General features: G+C 37.3%; 1 protein-coding gene across 6 annotated transcripts in view; it reads right to left on the bottom strand.

The window, feature by feature from the left end:
• LOC118741290 (protein cappuccino-like) overlaps nt 1-16,683 on the bottom strand; it is a 56,346-nt gene extending 39,663 nt beyond the window's left edge. The window contains exons 1-4 of one of the 6 annotated variants that reach the window (XM_036473210.1): nt 15,340-16,683; nt 10,859-11,240; nt 3,290-4,000; nt 1,536-1,970 (exon numbers count right to left, since the gene is read on the bottom strand). In XM_036473210.1, the coding sequence (XP_036329103.1) occupies nt 1,536-1,970; nt 3,290-4,000; nt 10,859-11,207 (1,495 nt within the window). In that variant the 5' untranslated portion in view covers nt 11,208-11,240; nt 15,340-16,683. The remainder of the gene's footprint in view (nt 1-1,535; nt 1,971-3,289; nt 4,001-10,858; nt 11,241-15,339) is intronic. The other 5 variants (XM_036473211.1, XM_036473212.1, XM_036473213.1 and 2 more) reach the window with 5 other exon arrangements.
• Nucleotides 16,684-17,947: the final 1,264 nt, after the last annotated feature.

Below are 17,947 nucleotides of genomic sequence, written 5' to 3'. Positions count from 1 at the left end.
TAAAACTTCGTAAATAAACTCGTTTTCTACCTGCAAAATTACATATGTACATACATAAGTTTACGAGGTTTACGTGGTCACGAGCCATTCACTCATATATGTAGATGAATTGCCTTAATTTCTTAAAAAAAAAAATAAATTATTAAAATTTTAATTGAAACTATTTGTATTCATTTTAATTTTTAATAAATTTGCAATAATTAAGTACAATTTTGTTTAATTTCTATAATGTTTTTCATTGGGTTTATTTGCTTTTTTCTTATCTCTTTTCACATTATTTTGTTAATTCTTTTTTTACATTCTTCGTATATTTTAACTATGTTAATTAGTTAAATATTTTAGATTTAATTTTTGTTATTTTTTTGCTTTACTTTTATTTTTATTTAATTTTTATATTATTTTTTTAACATACTTAATTTTTAATTTAATACCATTTTTAATTTCATGTATTTTAAAAATTATTTCATACTTTTTCGTTTAATTAAAAATAAAGTAGACTGTTTGTATTAATACATTTTTTGTTTTAATTTAATTTATTTAATTTTTTCTTATGATTTTGTATTTAATATTTTAGTTTTTTTTTACAATTTAATATGTTTTATGTATTTTATGTTTAATTAGTTTTTAATTGTATTTATATATTTTCATCTTTATCCCAGCATAACGCTTATTTATTTATTTTTAGTTGATTTTAATTTAAATTTTATATTAGTATAACATTTATTTTTATTTTGTTTAATTTAATGTAGTGTAATTAAATTAAATTAAATTTAAATTACTATTTGGTTTAATTAAATTTAATTTAATTAAATTTAATTTTATTTCATTTTCCTTTATTTGCCCCAACTAAATTGTTTTAATTTTGTTTTATTGATTTTTTTTATGCAGTTTAATTTGTTTTTACTAATTGTTTTATTTTATACGATTTGTTTTTTCTTATGTTTTTTTTAACTTTTATTATATTTTAGTTTAATGTATTGATTTTTTTTTGTTATTTTATTTATTTTTATTAGCCTTTGGGTTTTAAAATATACATATACATATGCAGTTTATTTAATTTTGTTCAGTTTAATTTACTTGCATATTTATTTTATTATCAATTTTAATATTGTTATTATTATTTAAATATTTATTTTAGCTGTTTAAATATTTTTTGTTTTATTTTAAAAATTAGCTTGACTTTATTATTTCCAATTTCGGTTTGATTCTGCTCCATTAACTTTGCAACATTTATCTCGAAAATGAAATGATTTCTAAACAGTTTGTATGTGCCTATATATATGTATGCACATATGTATGTATGTAAATATTTGAAATGTAAGTATGTATATAAAATGTAAATACATACATACATACATACGTATGCAGTGCATTAAAATATCTACTACTCTAGTTTTGTTATGAAAAAATATGTATTTTTTTTTTTAATAAATAATGCAAGCTCTGCTAATAATTTAAACACTATGAATAGCTTTTAAGTTGCTTGTTTCACTACCAGCTTGTTTTTGTTTTTTGTTCTTTAATTTTGCCCCCACCTGTGGCTTCTTTGCATGCAATTGCACTTTCTGCTCCCACCGTCTTTCCGTGTTCACTTTCCTCCTGCTTTTTCGTCGCTTGTTCTCGATATTGAACCTCAACACGTTTTATGGCGTTCGCCGTTTTCCACGATTCTGTTTGCACAACCAACCTGCGGTGGTGGCCAAGTTTTTTCTCATTCTCTACACTTTTCTCGAAATTTTTCGATTTTTCAGCCAATTCAAATTTTTCACTGTCCACGCACTGATCCACTGCTGGTTCATTAGTGATTTCACCACCACGACTTTGCCTTTGATTTGTGTACCTTTGTGGCTTTGCTATACCACAACTATCAGCAACAACAACACTAATCGATTGCACCGCATCGCCATCACTGCTACTAAAACTTTTTGACGTTGCAACCCGTTGTTTTTCGTGTGTCGCCGATCCGCTGCCTGTGAAATGTAAAGCATTACTGAAGTCACACTGGAAATTGGTTTGTGTGTTTTGTAAATTGGTAGTACATAGAACTCTGGCTGGAGCTTCAGTTGGAGCTGTTGTGTACGCTCGCTGTCTGCCAGCGAGCAAAGAAAGAAAGCAAGTAAAAAACAGAGCACAGAAAAACGCAGCGGTAAAAAAAGAGCTGAAGCGGCGGCTTGTCGGCCGGGTGCTCTGGCGCTTTTGTTGGAGCGTCGTCGTCGTCAGTGTTGTTCACTTGGCTGCCTTAGCTTATTGGAGAGTTGGGTTTGAAGCGAGTACGGGCTGAGTTTAGGTGGGTTTTATGTGCGCTCTAAGGTGTGTTTAAATTTTATTGAAAATTAAATAAATTAATAGTTGCGTGCGATAGGTGTGAAACGGAAAGCCACGTATGAAGCGTGAAGGCCCTTGGGAAAAGCTAATCAAACAAATGCGCGCATATTTGTATTTTGATATGTAGTACTTCGGTATGTGTTTGTATATGTATTTAAAGTAGAACAATAAAGGTCACTCTTGCAGTTAGAGGTCAGCCGTTGTTTGCTGATTTTATTCATTGTTCTTCAACGTTGAACTTAGTTCTTACTCTGGGCCATTTTCGATAGTGGATTTTTTTGTTTGATATGAAGCCTAAAATCTAAGAAGCTCTAACCGCGAAAAAAACGTGAAGTTTTTCAAAATTTTCCAGATGCATTAAACAAAAAATTTTGAAAAAACATAGCTGGCGGTGTTTTTTTATGAATTCCCTATTGTTTGCATATCAGCTTGGAGGGAAGTTTCAGTTATATTCAAAGTTGGGATCAAGAAACGCGAAACTATTCTCCAAACAGAGTAATTATGAATCCTAACCCGGCATTGTAAACCCTGCCCTTACAAAAAACAGAGTTCACTGATATACTTGAAAACAAGTAAACATAAAAATCTCCGGCGAGAGAGCGTAACACATTGTTTTTGGTTTTTGACATTCTTCAGAAGTGGAATAAAAACAAAACCTGAAAGCAATAACAAAAATAAAGCTTTTTTACGATTACGGTTTTTTATCATTTTTATCCTTTCATTTATAAACAAAACATATGCACTTTGACACACAACTCTACACTCTACCACAATTAGCCAACACTGACAACAAACTCTCCACCTAGCACAGCGATTGAGCCTCTCTTTTGTACTAAGTACATTACGCTCATCAAACCACGCTCAACACTATACGCTTTTATCGCTTCCCCCACAGGCAATTCGTCGTGTGTTTTTTTGTTGTGATTACTGCCCTTTTACCAACACTTTCGTGTATGTACTCTACCGTTTCGCTTTGTGTTGACATTCCACTTAGTAGCATCGTCGCCTTCTTTGTTGTTGGCGTCTGTAGTTGTTGACAACGCTGGAATACTATGACCACTTCCCTCCACCGCAATGGTTCCAACTGTTGATTCTTCCAACAGTTTTTTGGTATTTTTTCCTATTTGTTTTGCTTGCTTGCTTCTTCCAACCGCCATCTGCTGTACTGTTGTAGCTTCAATCTCTCTGCCTCTACCCGCTCCATCGTCGTCGTCATAGTCCAACCATTCCCGCTCATCGTCTGTTGTGCTGCCAGCATCGGGTGCTGTGGTTGTGGTTCCAATTGCTTCGCTGCCGCTATTTGTGGTGACCGCTGCAAAGAGATGCTCAATGAATTCACGGTGATCTTCGTGCTCTTGCTTTGGTGTTTGTTTGTCGTTTGTTGCCCCCGTTGTGGGTGCTGTGTATTCAAAATCTGTTGATGACTTTAGCCTCTTTGTTGTTGCTGATGTCGTTAATTCTTTTATTTGTTGTTCGCATTGCGTTGTTATCGCTTTTTGTGAGCGAGTCGCACTTTCTTTTGTTTCAGGTGGCTGCGGTGCGGGACGCTTTTGTCTGGCAGCTGTGCTCTTTTTGTTACCTTCTGTTGTCGCGTAATCTTCTGTCTCATCATCAACTTTTCTGCTGAAGAATTTTGTTAGCTTTTTCTTTGCCGATTGTGGTTTTTGACTTTTTCCTGCACAATTTGCAATTTATTAAAAATTACCAATTTACTATTCGTTATAAATAAATAATCAAAAGACAATCTAATTCTAGTTTAAAAATGAATAACGCCTTACATTTTAAAACGCAACGTTAACTCGTAAACAGGTATAAAAACTCCAAATATGTATGTAACTGCATGCGAGGAATTCAAAATAGTTAACATAAGATTAGTTATAAATAGTAAGATTTACAGAAGTATTCAAATGTCTAAGAAACCACTAGTTGGTATAAAGCTGTACATTTCGATTGCTTCGAACTATTAAAAAACATTTACTAAATATGTACATGTATGTATGTAAATGTGCATGAGTTATCTATATTTAGTATATGAATTACAATATCTTCTGGATGTATTGGAGAACATTTCGACAAATCAGCTCTGAAACCAAATCTAGCTTTTGGGAATACATTGGTAGATATTAAATGAGACTGTGCACTAAGTATCTATTGTATCCTCTGCTCTTCTCAACACTTCAGTCAAAACTATCGCCGCTAGAAGATGTGGTGTTTCTTTGTTCGAGTAGCAGAACCGCCAAACATCGTTCGATCGTATAGTCTATGTAGATGATCCTTTAGTCTACACTTCCCTTTAAAAATCTTTGGACCATTTTTAATTTATTTTTGGAAGATGGATAAGAAACTGGAGTCCCTTAAGCAATATCCCTCAACTTGAGCACAACCAGCGCTGTTATCTCATTGATCCTCTTGCCTCTCTGATCTCTCTGCTTATATTAAGACCTATTGCCAGTTCACATACAATTGGAATTGAGGCTGACTTCTGATGGCGACAATTTTTTTTTACTTTCTGCGCAGGTTTTTTCTTCATACATAAACTTCCGCCTGAAATATGCTGGGCTACTCTCCCATTGCAACCGACATCCTAATTCTAGCTTCAGGTTCTGAAGGTTTTCTTCAGGTTCAACCCCTCAGTACCATCCTTTAATTACGTGTAGATTCCTTTATCGCATTCCCGAACTTTCATTTAGCTACACGATATACATAGCCAAGGGCAGCGGACTCAATTATTTCAGAACAGATGAAGAAGACCGTATCGTACTAAGATCCAACAAGGGGAAATAAGAACGACTCCCTTGGCGGGAATCTTTGAAGAAACATTAGTTGTACTAAAGACAAAGGGATCGATTGCGAACTTTCCACTGCATACCTGCATAATTTAGAGTATCTGAAGATTCATTTAGTTATTTTCGAATACTAAAGTTTTCTAAATCCAATAAAATAAAATTATCAACAGATAAAGTTTGGCTAGGTTGAGATGGCTAGAGAGGGTGACTTCCCTTACAACCAAGAGCAGACCCGTTGTGATACCATATGCATTACCCTATGGCGTTACGACGCATACTAGGGATCAGGCACACACATGAGTTGTATTCTTTGAAGCCGGGCCACCTCGTTTAGAGATCTGCGGATTCCGTATGAGTCTAGAGATTTCAGGGCTGCTTGACTCTCAGAGAAGATGAATACTTGTCTTTTCTGTTTGGATCTTCTTGATAGGTGCCAGTATACACCGGTATGGACGCCATCGTCATTTTCGGGTGTCCGGATGTACCATGATTCCAGGCACCGGCCTCTCTGAGTCTTAAGGCTGCAATAACGGCTATTTCATGAACAATTGCGTCAGGCGTGGATAGATGAAAAATCGCGTTCAGAGCTTCGGTGGGGGTACATGATAGAGCTCCGCTGGTGCATAGCTCCGCAAATCTTTGTACACTTAGAACTTGTTTAAGCGTTGTTGCCTTGCTAGGGGTAGGCGACCAGACTAGGGATCTGTAAAGTAAAATCGGACGAATAATGGCTTCGTAGATCCAGAGAACTATCCTGGGTGAGAAGCCTCACGATACGCTGATCGCCTTTTTACAGGCAAAGAGCGCTGTGGTGGCTTTCTTGATGCATTCCATTCTGTTGTCCTTCTAGAGCAGCTTACTCTCGAGAATTACTCCAAGATATTTGGCAGTACGTCTAAATTTCATGCTTGAGAGTTTTGAAGGTGTAAGAGCCGGTACTTTATACTGTCTCGTAAAAAGTTTTCAGTTTTAGCTGGTCCAAGTAACTAGCGAATTAAGAGTAGCTTGGATGAGATCGCACAAAGTTTGAGGAAATGTTTCCTCTATGATAACCGCAACAACATAGACTTATGTATGTATGTGAGGACCTCATATCCATTCACCGCCATGTGCCGCAGCAGTTGGTTGACCGTCACTACCCATAGGAGTGAAGTGAGAATACCCCATGCGGAGCGCCCCTTTGATAGACCAGCCAGTCATCTGCCCCTCCAGTTTCGAGCTCACCACCCTGCTGGTGGGCAATTGGTCAGGACCAGAGTTTTAGCCATCCGCAGGTGCGTCTGAGACGAGGTACTCGTATAGGCGAAGACATTGTTGAAAGCCCGGCTGCTATGTCCAGCAATGCTATTAATGCAAATTCCTTTATTTTTAGTGATCGCTCATTTTTACAACAAATTTTCTCTTCAACCTTCATGCAGTACACTGCGTCATATCTTCTAAAGTTGCATTTGTCGCTAAAATGCGATGTTGAAAATCCAGTTCCTCGATTTTGACATGATTTCGATAATTCTATTTCCATTAAAATTCGTGCTCATTTAGAATTCGGATATTCAAATGACATTTTCGCTTATAACTACGCAGTATTCGCGTATTAGATTCCAACTCAAAGTGCGATACGCTTATTCAATTTTGCTCCTATAACTGTGCATTTTAATATGCGGAAATTTCGATGCGATTTCCCTTGTTGCATTCGGATAAGTGTATGTATGTAACATAACATGAAAATGCATAGCAAAGCGCCTATAGCATAGCACCACATGAGTGCTGTCAATGAGCGAAACAAGCATTAATTCGGGTATTCGCGAGCGCACGAGCAAATGCATGTGCATGTGCATGTGTGCGTGTCTGTGTAGGTGTTTGGGAATTTGTGATGCACCGGCAATGCAACGACTACATAATTTGGTAGTTCAGCAGCGTTCTGTAGAAGATAAGTATGCCAAATGTATGTAAATGTTCATGCATACACACACACAAATATTCAATTATCTATGTGTAGGTGCCACACACACACACACACAAATATTCACATACAATGCATAGCAGCGGTACTAAGATAGCAGCGGTAATGCATAGATGCGCTTCATGGAATTATTACGTTGCAAACTTAATTGACCACGTTTCAGCAACAAAACTCCCCAGAGCGCAACGTACAGCACTCAACTCGCCCACACATGGCCGCATCACCACAGCAAAGAGTAAAACGCGATTGGAATCGTAGTTGGGTGGTGTGCTGTCATTGGATATGTAGCGGTGAAATAGAAAAAAATTGAATTGGATTGTGAAAGTATGGAAAAATTGGTTAAAAATATTTGAAGCGTACGAAATTTGATTTTGAATTTGACTTTTGGCCGCCGCCGCGTGACAAGCAACACCCAGCAGTCGTAACGAAATAGTAAGCAATGTCACAGAATACAAACAAACAAACATACATACATACATGAGTACACCATATCACTCCCTTAGCAGTCGGATTTATTGCGTAAGCCACAACGGTGTTGATGCGAACGAGACCTGTGATGTGACGTGGCACCGCTGATGCTGTTGAGCTTAGATAATCTGAAGAGTGTGACGGACAGGGGAAACGGATTGTTGTAAATAAAAAGCTTTATTCCATTTGCCGCGAAAAAGTTATGTGCAACGGCCAAAGCTGGCTGTGGTACTTGTTGGCCGCATGCACGAACGCCTAAAAGCAGACTACACACTTGCGCTGTGTGAAAGGCTTAACAAAAATATTCAATTCCATTCACTGTATTATGAACTTATGAATTATGAATTTTGTTGCTTTTGTATTTATGTGTTCGGATTTATGCAGCAAAAAACTTCGTCAAATATAATGGCATACAAATTAATTCTGTAAGAAAAGAATGCAAATTCAAAGAGCAGCTTCTTTGTTGACGATGAATAAAATTCGATTTCGTTGTGAATGCATATGTATGGCATAGTCAGTGTTTGCGTGGTTACGGATGTACATACGTATGCATTTGCTTATGTAAATCCATTTAAACTTTTAGACTTTATAGAATTTTGTTTAGAATTTTACTTAATGATGGTTTGTGTGTTAGGAGGATGATAATCACTTTAAATTGACATAAGGAACCCCAAAGAGAAGAGCAAGACGAGAGGAAACTGCTCAACTCCATTTTAGACAGCCTTATTGGTACGCGGATATTCCAATTTTAGACATCGCCACGAAGAGGCAACCCCTTTTCGCGCTGTATAAAGTGGCTTTCAAATTGGCATTTCCATAGCTGGTGTGTGTCGATGCTCTTCTCCCGGGGCTTTTTCAAAATTATTTCTCAATTCAGTACATAGCTGGCATATTAAATCACTGCCCTATTTTCCTGATGGCGCTATTCCATCCATTCCAGTTTCCTACAGAACCTATGGATACCTAAAAGTGCGCAGCCGCAACGACTAAGCGACACTACTCCTAGGAGTCGGCTCCCATCTTTACACCGCCGTCCATGGGTAGTGCACCTGTATTTTTAAGCCACGATCTGGGTTTAATAACAGGTAATCTGTAGATATATTTTCTAACCATAAAATTTACATTTTTTCAAAAACACGATTTTTGACGCCTTGTTAAATACACTGGAAATTAACTTGATTTTAATGAGAATTTTTCTTAACGAAATTATACAGGTATTTTTTAATGCCCAATTTTGTCATTAATATTTGTGTTATTAAATGCCTAAATAAGTAGTTGCAATAAGTACCAGTTTAAGTAATTTTTCGTGAAAATCGTTATCATATTGTCGTCTTAAGCAACCATCTCATTTTCAGGGCAGCCACCTCCCCTGATTAAGTTTTGGCCTTATTAGGCTATGACATTTTAAGAAACGAAAACGGAATTTTCTCACCAGTTTGCATTTTTTTCCTTTCAAACTAACATGACACGAGAAAGGGACAGCCAAAAACCGAAAGTTTTAGTACAAACGAAAACACGATTAGTCATTGTACCATAAGCAAGATTGGCCTTATAAGTTATAGCGGCGTACACACAAATCTCCAATCTGGTTCAGGGCCGCGAACCTTTATACATACATACACATCATTCAATAATACAAGGTTAGATAATTATTGACAGCTGCGGTTTAACACTCCCTTACAAAAGGTTGCATTTACGAAGGACAGAGAAAGGGCAAGAATGCAATCCCTTGTTTCGAAAATGGTAGTAGAAAAGTACGCAAAGTAGGCAATTAGTAGTGAAATTCCTTTCGTAAATTCTAATGCATTTGCAGGAAATGTGGCATTTTAAACGAAATGTTGAACGTAATATTGATATATCTACGTGAATTACGTAATTTATATGCTATTTAGCCGTATAAAAACTGCAAAATGACTCAAAATTAAAATAAGACTACTATGAGATTGATGTAAACATCCAATGCTTAGGTTTTCATCAGTTAAATATGCTTCATATGCATATACAAATAAACATATTGCACAAAAGCTTATACTTTTATTTCACACCAAAGCTACACTGTTTCCATGTTAATTTGCAAAGAAGCAACACGGTGCCACTGCTAAGGGAGCGGTGCGAGAGAGACAACTGTCAGTTTATTATTGAATCATGTACATACATATGTATACGTGCCATTACTTCCAAAGAAATATTCAATCACTTATCACCGGTCTTGGAGACATTAAATGACACAAAAATCGTACAAAAAATTTTAAAAGAACGAATTAAGCGTCTGTGTACCTTTCGTGGTAAGTGTTTAGGACTCACATGTACAAGGTAGAGGAAAATACATATTGTCAAATTGTTTCTAAAATTTTAGTATTCGCATATTTGGCCCAATTGGCTGCTGATCTTTCTAATTCGATCAATTCCAACTCTTTCATTTGTTTCGACAAAGTTTTAAGTCTGTATTAAATTACACTGGAACTCAGTCAGCTGCATTTTAAAATCTTTGATTGTTAACCAACCAAATTTAGGCAAATTCTGTTTATCAAGTGAAGTCACATCAGCAGTGGGATTCTAGAAATCGTTGCGCTAAATTTCTATCGCTAAAAATCTCTGAATGAATGACATATGGGCCTAAAAATATGCAACGCGAAAGCGGAAGGGCGTTAATATAAAATCGTAAGCAATATGGATATTGGTGCACTGGTCTACGATTGCTGATATAAACGCCTGCAAAGTTTAAAATGTTTTGCCAATTTCAGTACCTCTCACTACGCGGAAACTACTACAACAACAGTTGGGGCATGGGTTTGGGCAGCAATTTTAAGGTTGAAAATTTTAGCAATAAAAGTGAAGCTAAAAACTTTTTAAAAGGCAATCAAAAGGTCGATTAAATTGGCTTAAAAGTTAAAAGAAAAAACAAAACAAAAACTAAATAAATTAAAAAGGAATTGCAGTAAATGAACAAGCCGCCAAATTCAACAAATATTTAGTACTACAAATTTTAATTCCTTTTCATTTCCAATACATACAAATACATAGTAATATAATAGAATATCCAATTCGCAACAAAAAAAAATAGAAACAGCAGAAAAAGTATGCATTTGACTAGCAAGTAAGAGAACAAGAACAAGAACTAGAATAAGAACAAGAATAAGAACGACAACAACAATCAATGACGGCACAGTAAGTAAATTGAGTAACTGTTTTGTAAGCATAGAAGTAGGAGGACTAAAGGAGGAAGTTTTTAATATGTACACCAACAACAAGAATATTGCAATCGAAAACAACAAACTGAAAAACAATGAAAATTGTAGAATGAAAAGCACAAACTTACGGAAATCCATTTGTTCATCTTCCAATTGCCTTATCACAGCCGCATGACTTTGGCGTAGCATCAGCTCCTCCTCCTCGATGGAGTCATCGTAAGCGGAAGTCGATGTAGGTGTGGCCACAGTGGCGGTGGTGGTGGCGGTGGCCTCCTTCGTCGCGGACGCTGGCAGCTGCGATTGTTTCCTTTGGCCGAAGCGTGCAAAAACTTTCACTCGGCTGCCGCGCCGACTTTTCAATGTGCCGCTACCGCTACCCCCCCCACCAGCACCGGCACCTGCACCAGCGCCAGCGCCATTCGTTGGCGTTTGTGGCTCGTTGACTGCGGTGTGGTGGTTCGTTTGCGTGTTACCCATTGTCTTGGCTGGAGGTGTTGCGCTTGAGCGAGTCTACAATTTTGTGCGTACAATTGAAAGAGAAGAGAATCCAAAAGAATTACAAGTCAATTACAGCAGCATTGTTTAATCGTATTAATTTTCTACTTAAGTTCGAAGTTAAGTGATATCGAAAGCATTTGCAGAGCCAATGTTGGTTAATGAATGATTCTTGGAGATATTTTTGATGAGTCGATTGCTTACAATGTTTGAGCTTATAAGTTTTTTATGAGTATTTGAGTGGATAATTAAAATCTTAAAGTGGAAATTGTACATTTTCAAAATAAGTTTGCAGTCCTCTTGAGACATAAATAGCACTTGTTATCAGCAAAAGTCAGCGCTGGCAAAGCGAGGCTTCACAATTTTTAATATTAAAGTTAAAGTTAAAGTGTAATTTAAAGCAAATCCGCGTAAGTGTTACTTTTGCCTCTGAATAGAAACAGACTTAGTGAGCGGTTTTCTCCGTTAAGCTTTATTCAGAAAAAATGTGTAATCATTTCCAGTTTTCTTATTTGGTATAAAATAGGGTTCCTTGTGAAACTGTCTAAATATATAGTAGTACATAAGTATGTAGTGTCAACAAAAAAAAAATGTATTTTTACAACGCAAATAAAAATTAATAAATGAAAACGGAGTCGTGGAAATTCTTATGCCTAAGCGTGGGAGGGTGTCATGAATCAGCCAAATTTAGGCGAATATTGGCGAAGGATCCTGTTCCCTTGAGTTACTTCAGAGACGAGGCAGACGGGACAATGAGCAGTAAGGAGTCGCTAAGACTTTTGCTTAATGCTAATTTCCTTGCAACAATGCCCCAGGATAAATCTCCGCAGGAACAACGCACAGGAGTTTTACCTCCCTCTCCGACCTTGTGGACGATCGTTACATGGCCTGGACGATGACCTAGTTTAAACCCTTCATTCAAGACGCCGGGATCCGATGGCTTTATACCTGCTCAGCACCAAAAGGCTGTGAAGGTGTCGTGCAATCGGCTGGCTCTTATTTAAGTGAACTGCCTGAGGACAAGGTACATCCTCAAGGCTTGGAGGGCTCTCATGCTTCATGCTTCATGCTTCTACTAAGCATGCCTGTAGGCCTATGAGTTTGTCTTCGTTTTTAATTGACGGGATTCCTTGCGACCGTCTTTTCAGAGCTCAAGATGCTTACTGCAAAATAAAGTCGTTGGCTACCGCCCTACTCACATTAGTAAACTGGATAGAGGAAGCCTTGACCCATTAAGAGTATGCAGTAGGGGCCTTCCTCGAGAGGACTTGGTGGGGCGGGGCTAAGGAAAGAAAGGAGTGGTGAACTTCCTTGCGGACTGATCAAAATTTGGAGAAAGGGTTGGTTGAGCTATATTTTGCCGGCAGCTCTCCATGAAAACTTCTGTATAGTCTTAGAGGCGAAAACTCACTGCTGACGATCGTGACGTCAGTTTAGGAGGTTAGCATATAATATGATAGCTAGGCGATTATCAAGGCTTTATACGAAGTCGGAAAGTCTCACTACTCTGTCAACCGCGTCATCCTAATCAGGCTGCCAGGGAAACTTTGTAGAGTATGACTTGGCAAGGAAATGCACCCTTGAAACGTTATCACCGGTATGAAACAGCGTCTTTTCTCTCTGCGGGTTACTCTTGGACGGTTGGGCCTCGCCTGCAAGATTCTTCTAACCTGGGATGGATCTGAGAGGTCAAAAGAGCTCCTTTCTATTGGTGGTGGTCTCGGCAGGCCATTGTGCGATTGGTATTCACGCGGTAAAGTTAGGAATCTCAACTGATCCCTTTTGTATCTGTAGACTGTCCATCCTTCGCGAGGCTAGGAAGAAAACATTTTGGCTGAGTAACCCTGAGGAGCTCCCAGTCATTGAAATTAGTGACCTCGTTTTCGGCTCCCAGCATTCGTGATATAAAAAAGAACCAAGTGTGTCCCTTGTCTGGGGAAACAATTATAAACTAACCAAACCTAAGGTGGTACGGTCCAATGTACATTGTATGTATGCATGAATTTTGGTATGCACATGAAAAAGGTATCTAACAAAAAGAGGATATACACACTCTAAAAATTCATACTAAAAGATTATTCCTTAACTCAACGATCTTCTTGATACAATCAAAGTTGATGACATTTTTTATGCAAAGATGACGAATAACTTTAAAATAAACAATTATATTTTAACTAAACCACACATTTAAATATGGTAATTTTTTCGTTCTAGGTCATAATGACTAATAAATAAATCGTGTATGCATTAAGCTTAAAAAAGTACCCGTAAAAATTGCAAAAAAAACATTGCGAAAGCTCTGTGATAAATATGTACTTCGCATAACTGATATTTATTTACATATGTGTGTATGTGTGAATGTGATGTGACTTATTAAATGCAAAAGTAAAAAAAAAAATATTAATAAAGAAACTCAATCAGTATGCACAGCATCGCCCTTCGCTTGAATGGATTTCACGCTTATCATTGGTTGAAAAGCGAACTTATCTACTGGGAGAGCCCCAGTTAATTGGTTTTCCTGGCTAAGTAAACACAAAGTGCGTATTACGGTATGCGTAAGTATGTAAGCAGCTGTCTCAAGAGACACATCTAGAATCTAAATTTTAGATTAAATAATCAAATCAAAACCATATTTTAGATGCGAAAGGGGCAAAATTTTCGCCCCCAACATAGAGCTCGCAAAAACCCCACATCCAATCCCAGCGAAGGTGGGTCAGAAACGTCATAACATCGCGCCAAGCATTCTAAATCCTTCTTTATTTCACTGCTTGCGAGCATAATTCTTCTTCTATCTGCTAGTGTCTATTAGAAATGTGTTTTAGGCGCGACTACTAACACCCAGCGCCTAAATGCTTGCTATGCACTGCTGTATGTAGAAAAATTTCCTTTATGAAATATTTGCATATGCACTTCTCAATTGCCATATAATACAACTTTTTTAAGTTATAATTTCGGACAATGCTTCCGGACACATTTTGCGGATTCTGCATGTCTTACAACTAAGATATATGTTAGGACAAAGACAAAGATAAAATACAACAATTTTATTGAGCTTGATGCCGATTTTAATGAATAATAAGACTACTCAACAATTTTTGATCAACTTTAACCAGCAAGAATGAAACAAAACTTTTCCAACGTACAATTTTCTCCTGATTCCGCGTATATCGTAATGGTTTATCTATGTCAAATCTAGTTTCTGAGATATCCGTCAAAATATGAAGAAACCCATAGTTTTCTCAGTTTAAAAATTATAAGTAGGTTTAACAGTTTTCTAATATAGTTCTCCGTAGGGTGGCTAACTTTTTCTGATTTTAAGACGGTCGACTTTTCTTAATTTTCTGTATGTTTTTTTTTTTCTATAGTGACCAAATCACTTGTGTGATTGTATGAAGGCGAAAAACTTTTGCTGGGATCTTCTTTACAAATCTCCTAAATGCGAAAGCGATAGGATGACAAATACAACTTTTCGATGCACATAAGTTATGTAATGTGTCGCAACTATGGGTTTTTTTCATTTTTTCACCGATATCTCAGAAATTAGGTCTGACCCAGAGAAACCATTCTACTTTGGAGAACTTTTATTTAATTCCTAGTGATTTTTTTTTTGTCGTGTAGCGTAATCAATTTGTTATTTGAATATACATAATTGTTATAAGGTCATACCAAAAAACCGTTAGAGATAAAGATTACGATGAAAATTATGGCTAAGGTCAGGATTAAGTTTCACTTCTTTCTCGCGTAGGGACTACACGCCCTTAGTTTTTTTTTTACATTCTGAGCATTTGGAATGGATGTGCTTGCAAGTATGTATATCTATTTCGATTGTTTTAGGTCGTTGCCAAGGTATAATCAACAAAGTGAAGTCTTTTCAACATTTCGCTCTTTTCGAGTTCGACTGTAATGCCCAATGTAGAACAAATCGTGTATAGAAAAATTATTTATAATCTACTACAAAGAGAGCTTTTTGTTGTCGCTTTTACCTTCTTGAAGGGAGCAAAGCAATAATACCCTTCCGCATAAGTGCGCCGGATATAAAAATGCAATAAAACTATGCATGTCTGTAAGTAACTAGAAAGTGTTTTTTATTTGTTCGAAATGATTTATCACTTACTGTATTTTATGACTTCGGTGAATTTCAACAAAGGGAAATTATTATTTATGGAAATAATTTCGCAAATCAAGCAGTCGCTACTAATAAATGATTAAGCACATATACATATATGTATGTATGTATGTCCGAAGTCGATGCTATTTTTGTTGATTTTGTTTACAAGTATTTTCGTTGCTTTGTATTCGGATAAATCTTTATTCTGTTGTGTTAAATCGACTTGACGCCTGCTGATCTTGGAGTTTTAGTCGCGAGTTTAGTTAAACTCGAATGGCATATGTGTGTAGTTGTTTTTGCTTTTATGCTATGCTTTTTCTTAGTATTCAATAAAGAAATCTATCTAACTTTTTTTTTTTTAAATTTTGTGCCAACTTTCGCTGTAAAATTATCTACTTTATTCAATTCCCTTTATCACTCACTGCCGCCCGATTTTCTTATCTTTGATTTTTGTGCAATTTTATTAACTTAGTTATTTATCATATCTTTAAATTTTTTGTAGCATTTGTTAAAATTTTTGGGTGCGGCATTCAGTTGTGATTATTTATTGTTCGTTGTTGTTGCTTTGTGAGCAACATATTTTCACACGCTGTGCTTGCTGCTGAGCTACAAACTACAATTGCTTTTGCCACTGCCATTCTTGACACAGTTGTTGTTGTTATTTTTGTTGTTGTTGCTTAATGTTTTGCCTGCTGCCTTTAACATTTGCTTGCAAATGCGTTGCTCTCGTGACTTTGCCAATTAACTTTAATTTGATTTTCATTGAATTATTGAAGCTACTAAGTATTTTTTTTTTGCCTTTAGCGCCTCGCCTCTCTGCCCAAAGTCGCTTTACTTTAGTTTCTGGGCCGCACCAGCGTTTGCTATTTGTGTGATTGGGTGACTCGACGATGATGGAGCAGCGCCTTGTGGCTGCTAATGGCTGCAAATGACACTTCCGTTCCAAATCGCTTACAATTATTTGTTTGTTGATATATTTTTGCTATACTTTAGTGTTGTTGGTTCTTTCACAGCCACTGCATATATGTAGGCTGCACACGTTAATGGGTCGAACCGCAACCAAGTCATCAGCACACACACACACACACACAGGCAGGCAGCCAGGCAGGCACGCAAATCACATTCACTAAAGTTTTTCCACAATTTTCTTTTGCTAAATTTTTGGGTTTTCACATTTTTTCCCATTTCGTTTGGCACACGGTCGCTGCCGCTCGCTGTCCAGACTCACTTCCTCTACTTGTTTTCCGGCGAAATGTCAGATTTTCACAAAGCTGCTCAATAATAATTACAACGACAGCACTAACCTACAGCAACACGCAACGCAAGTGTGACGCAACGCATACAGCAGCAAACACCAATAGGCGCGGCAACAACAACAACTGTGATTTAGTCAATTGTAACTTGTAAACCACACACTTTGCACTAAAGTTTTTTTTGCATTGTAAACAAACAACAAATGACAGCTGTTCTGCTGCGCTCTCAAATATCATTCGCTATGCTCTCATCTAACCGCAAATGAATGCAACTTTTGACATTTCAACTGACAGTTTGCACTAGCAATTGTTTCAGCGGGCACTAGGCGAGCGAGCGCGCACGAGTTTGCGCCTTGCCTCGAGTTACGTCGATGTTCTGGTAAAAATCGATAAAAAGCGTCAGCGCTGTGCCATGCTTGACATATGACTGGCCGGTTGTTGGAGGTGGTCGCCCGACGGCTGAGCGTTGCTGGTGTCCGCGATGTTGGGCGTGTGTGGGTCGAGCACGACCATCACAAAATGAATAGTCATCGCAGCGGACAACAGCAACAACAACAAAAAAGCAGTAGCAAATTAAACGATAACAATAAGCATAACAAATGTAAAAAAGGCACACACAAAATAAAATAATAACCATACTCTAATGATAGCGAGTAACGAGCAATTGTCGCATATGACTATCGTTAGCGCGACAATTGAGAATTCAAATGCGATTAAGCGCTACAATGCACGTGTGTGTGTAAATGTACATTAGAATGCCTCACACTCAAAATGAAAAAAAAACTGGGCGCTTTCCAAAGTGATTAACAAAATGTTTCGTCCATTTCTGGCTGCTACCAAAATACTTTGGGCTCAAACTCAATGCCATTGTAATGGCCGAACCGTGTAAAAAATACTCAATAATAGGTGGTCTAGACAGACAGAAAAATGTACACTTTCGAGAGCTAGATTGTCTTGGGGCAACACCCACGCGAAGAAGAGACATTAGAGGCCACAGGGCGATGTTCTTTTTATCCTTTATATATCTCTCTTGCGTCTACCAACCTCTACTCTCTACCTCTTAACCATCTTACCAGTCTCTGAGAGTGTTTGCGATGCGATGGCAACATTACACATATTGTTACGTTTTATTATGGAAATCTCGCCGATTTCCTAAATCCTTCAGGTTCGTACACTGGATGGTTAAATAGAAAGCGTTCACATTAGCGTAGAACTAACTTTATTGTACAACAAACAATACTTCCTTATTCGCAGCTAACTCACTTGTAGCTTTCTGGTTTACAGCTGAACTCACAGTGTCCTGTTGCAACGCCTTTATATGTATACCCACGTCACAATGCGCTCGTATTCATAGCAGTTCT

The sequence above is a fragment of the Rhagoletis pomonella genome, unplaced genomic scaffold (assembly GCF_013731165.1).
Source record: "Rhagoletis pomonella isolate Grant_MI unplaced genomic scaffold, Rhpom_1.0 Rhpom_scaffold_00006, whole genome shotgun sequence".
NCBI lineage: Eukaryota > Metazoa > Arthropoda > Insecta > Diptera > Tephritidae > Rhagoletis > Rhagoletis pomonella.
Note: the sequence above shows the minus strand (reverse complement) of the source record. Positions and strands in the feature narration are given on the sequence as shown.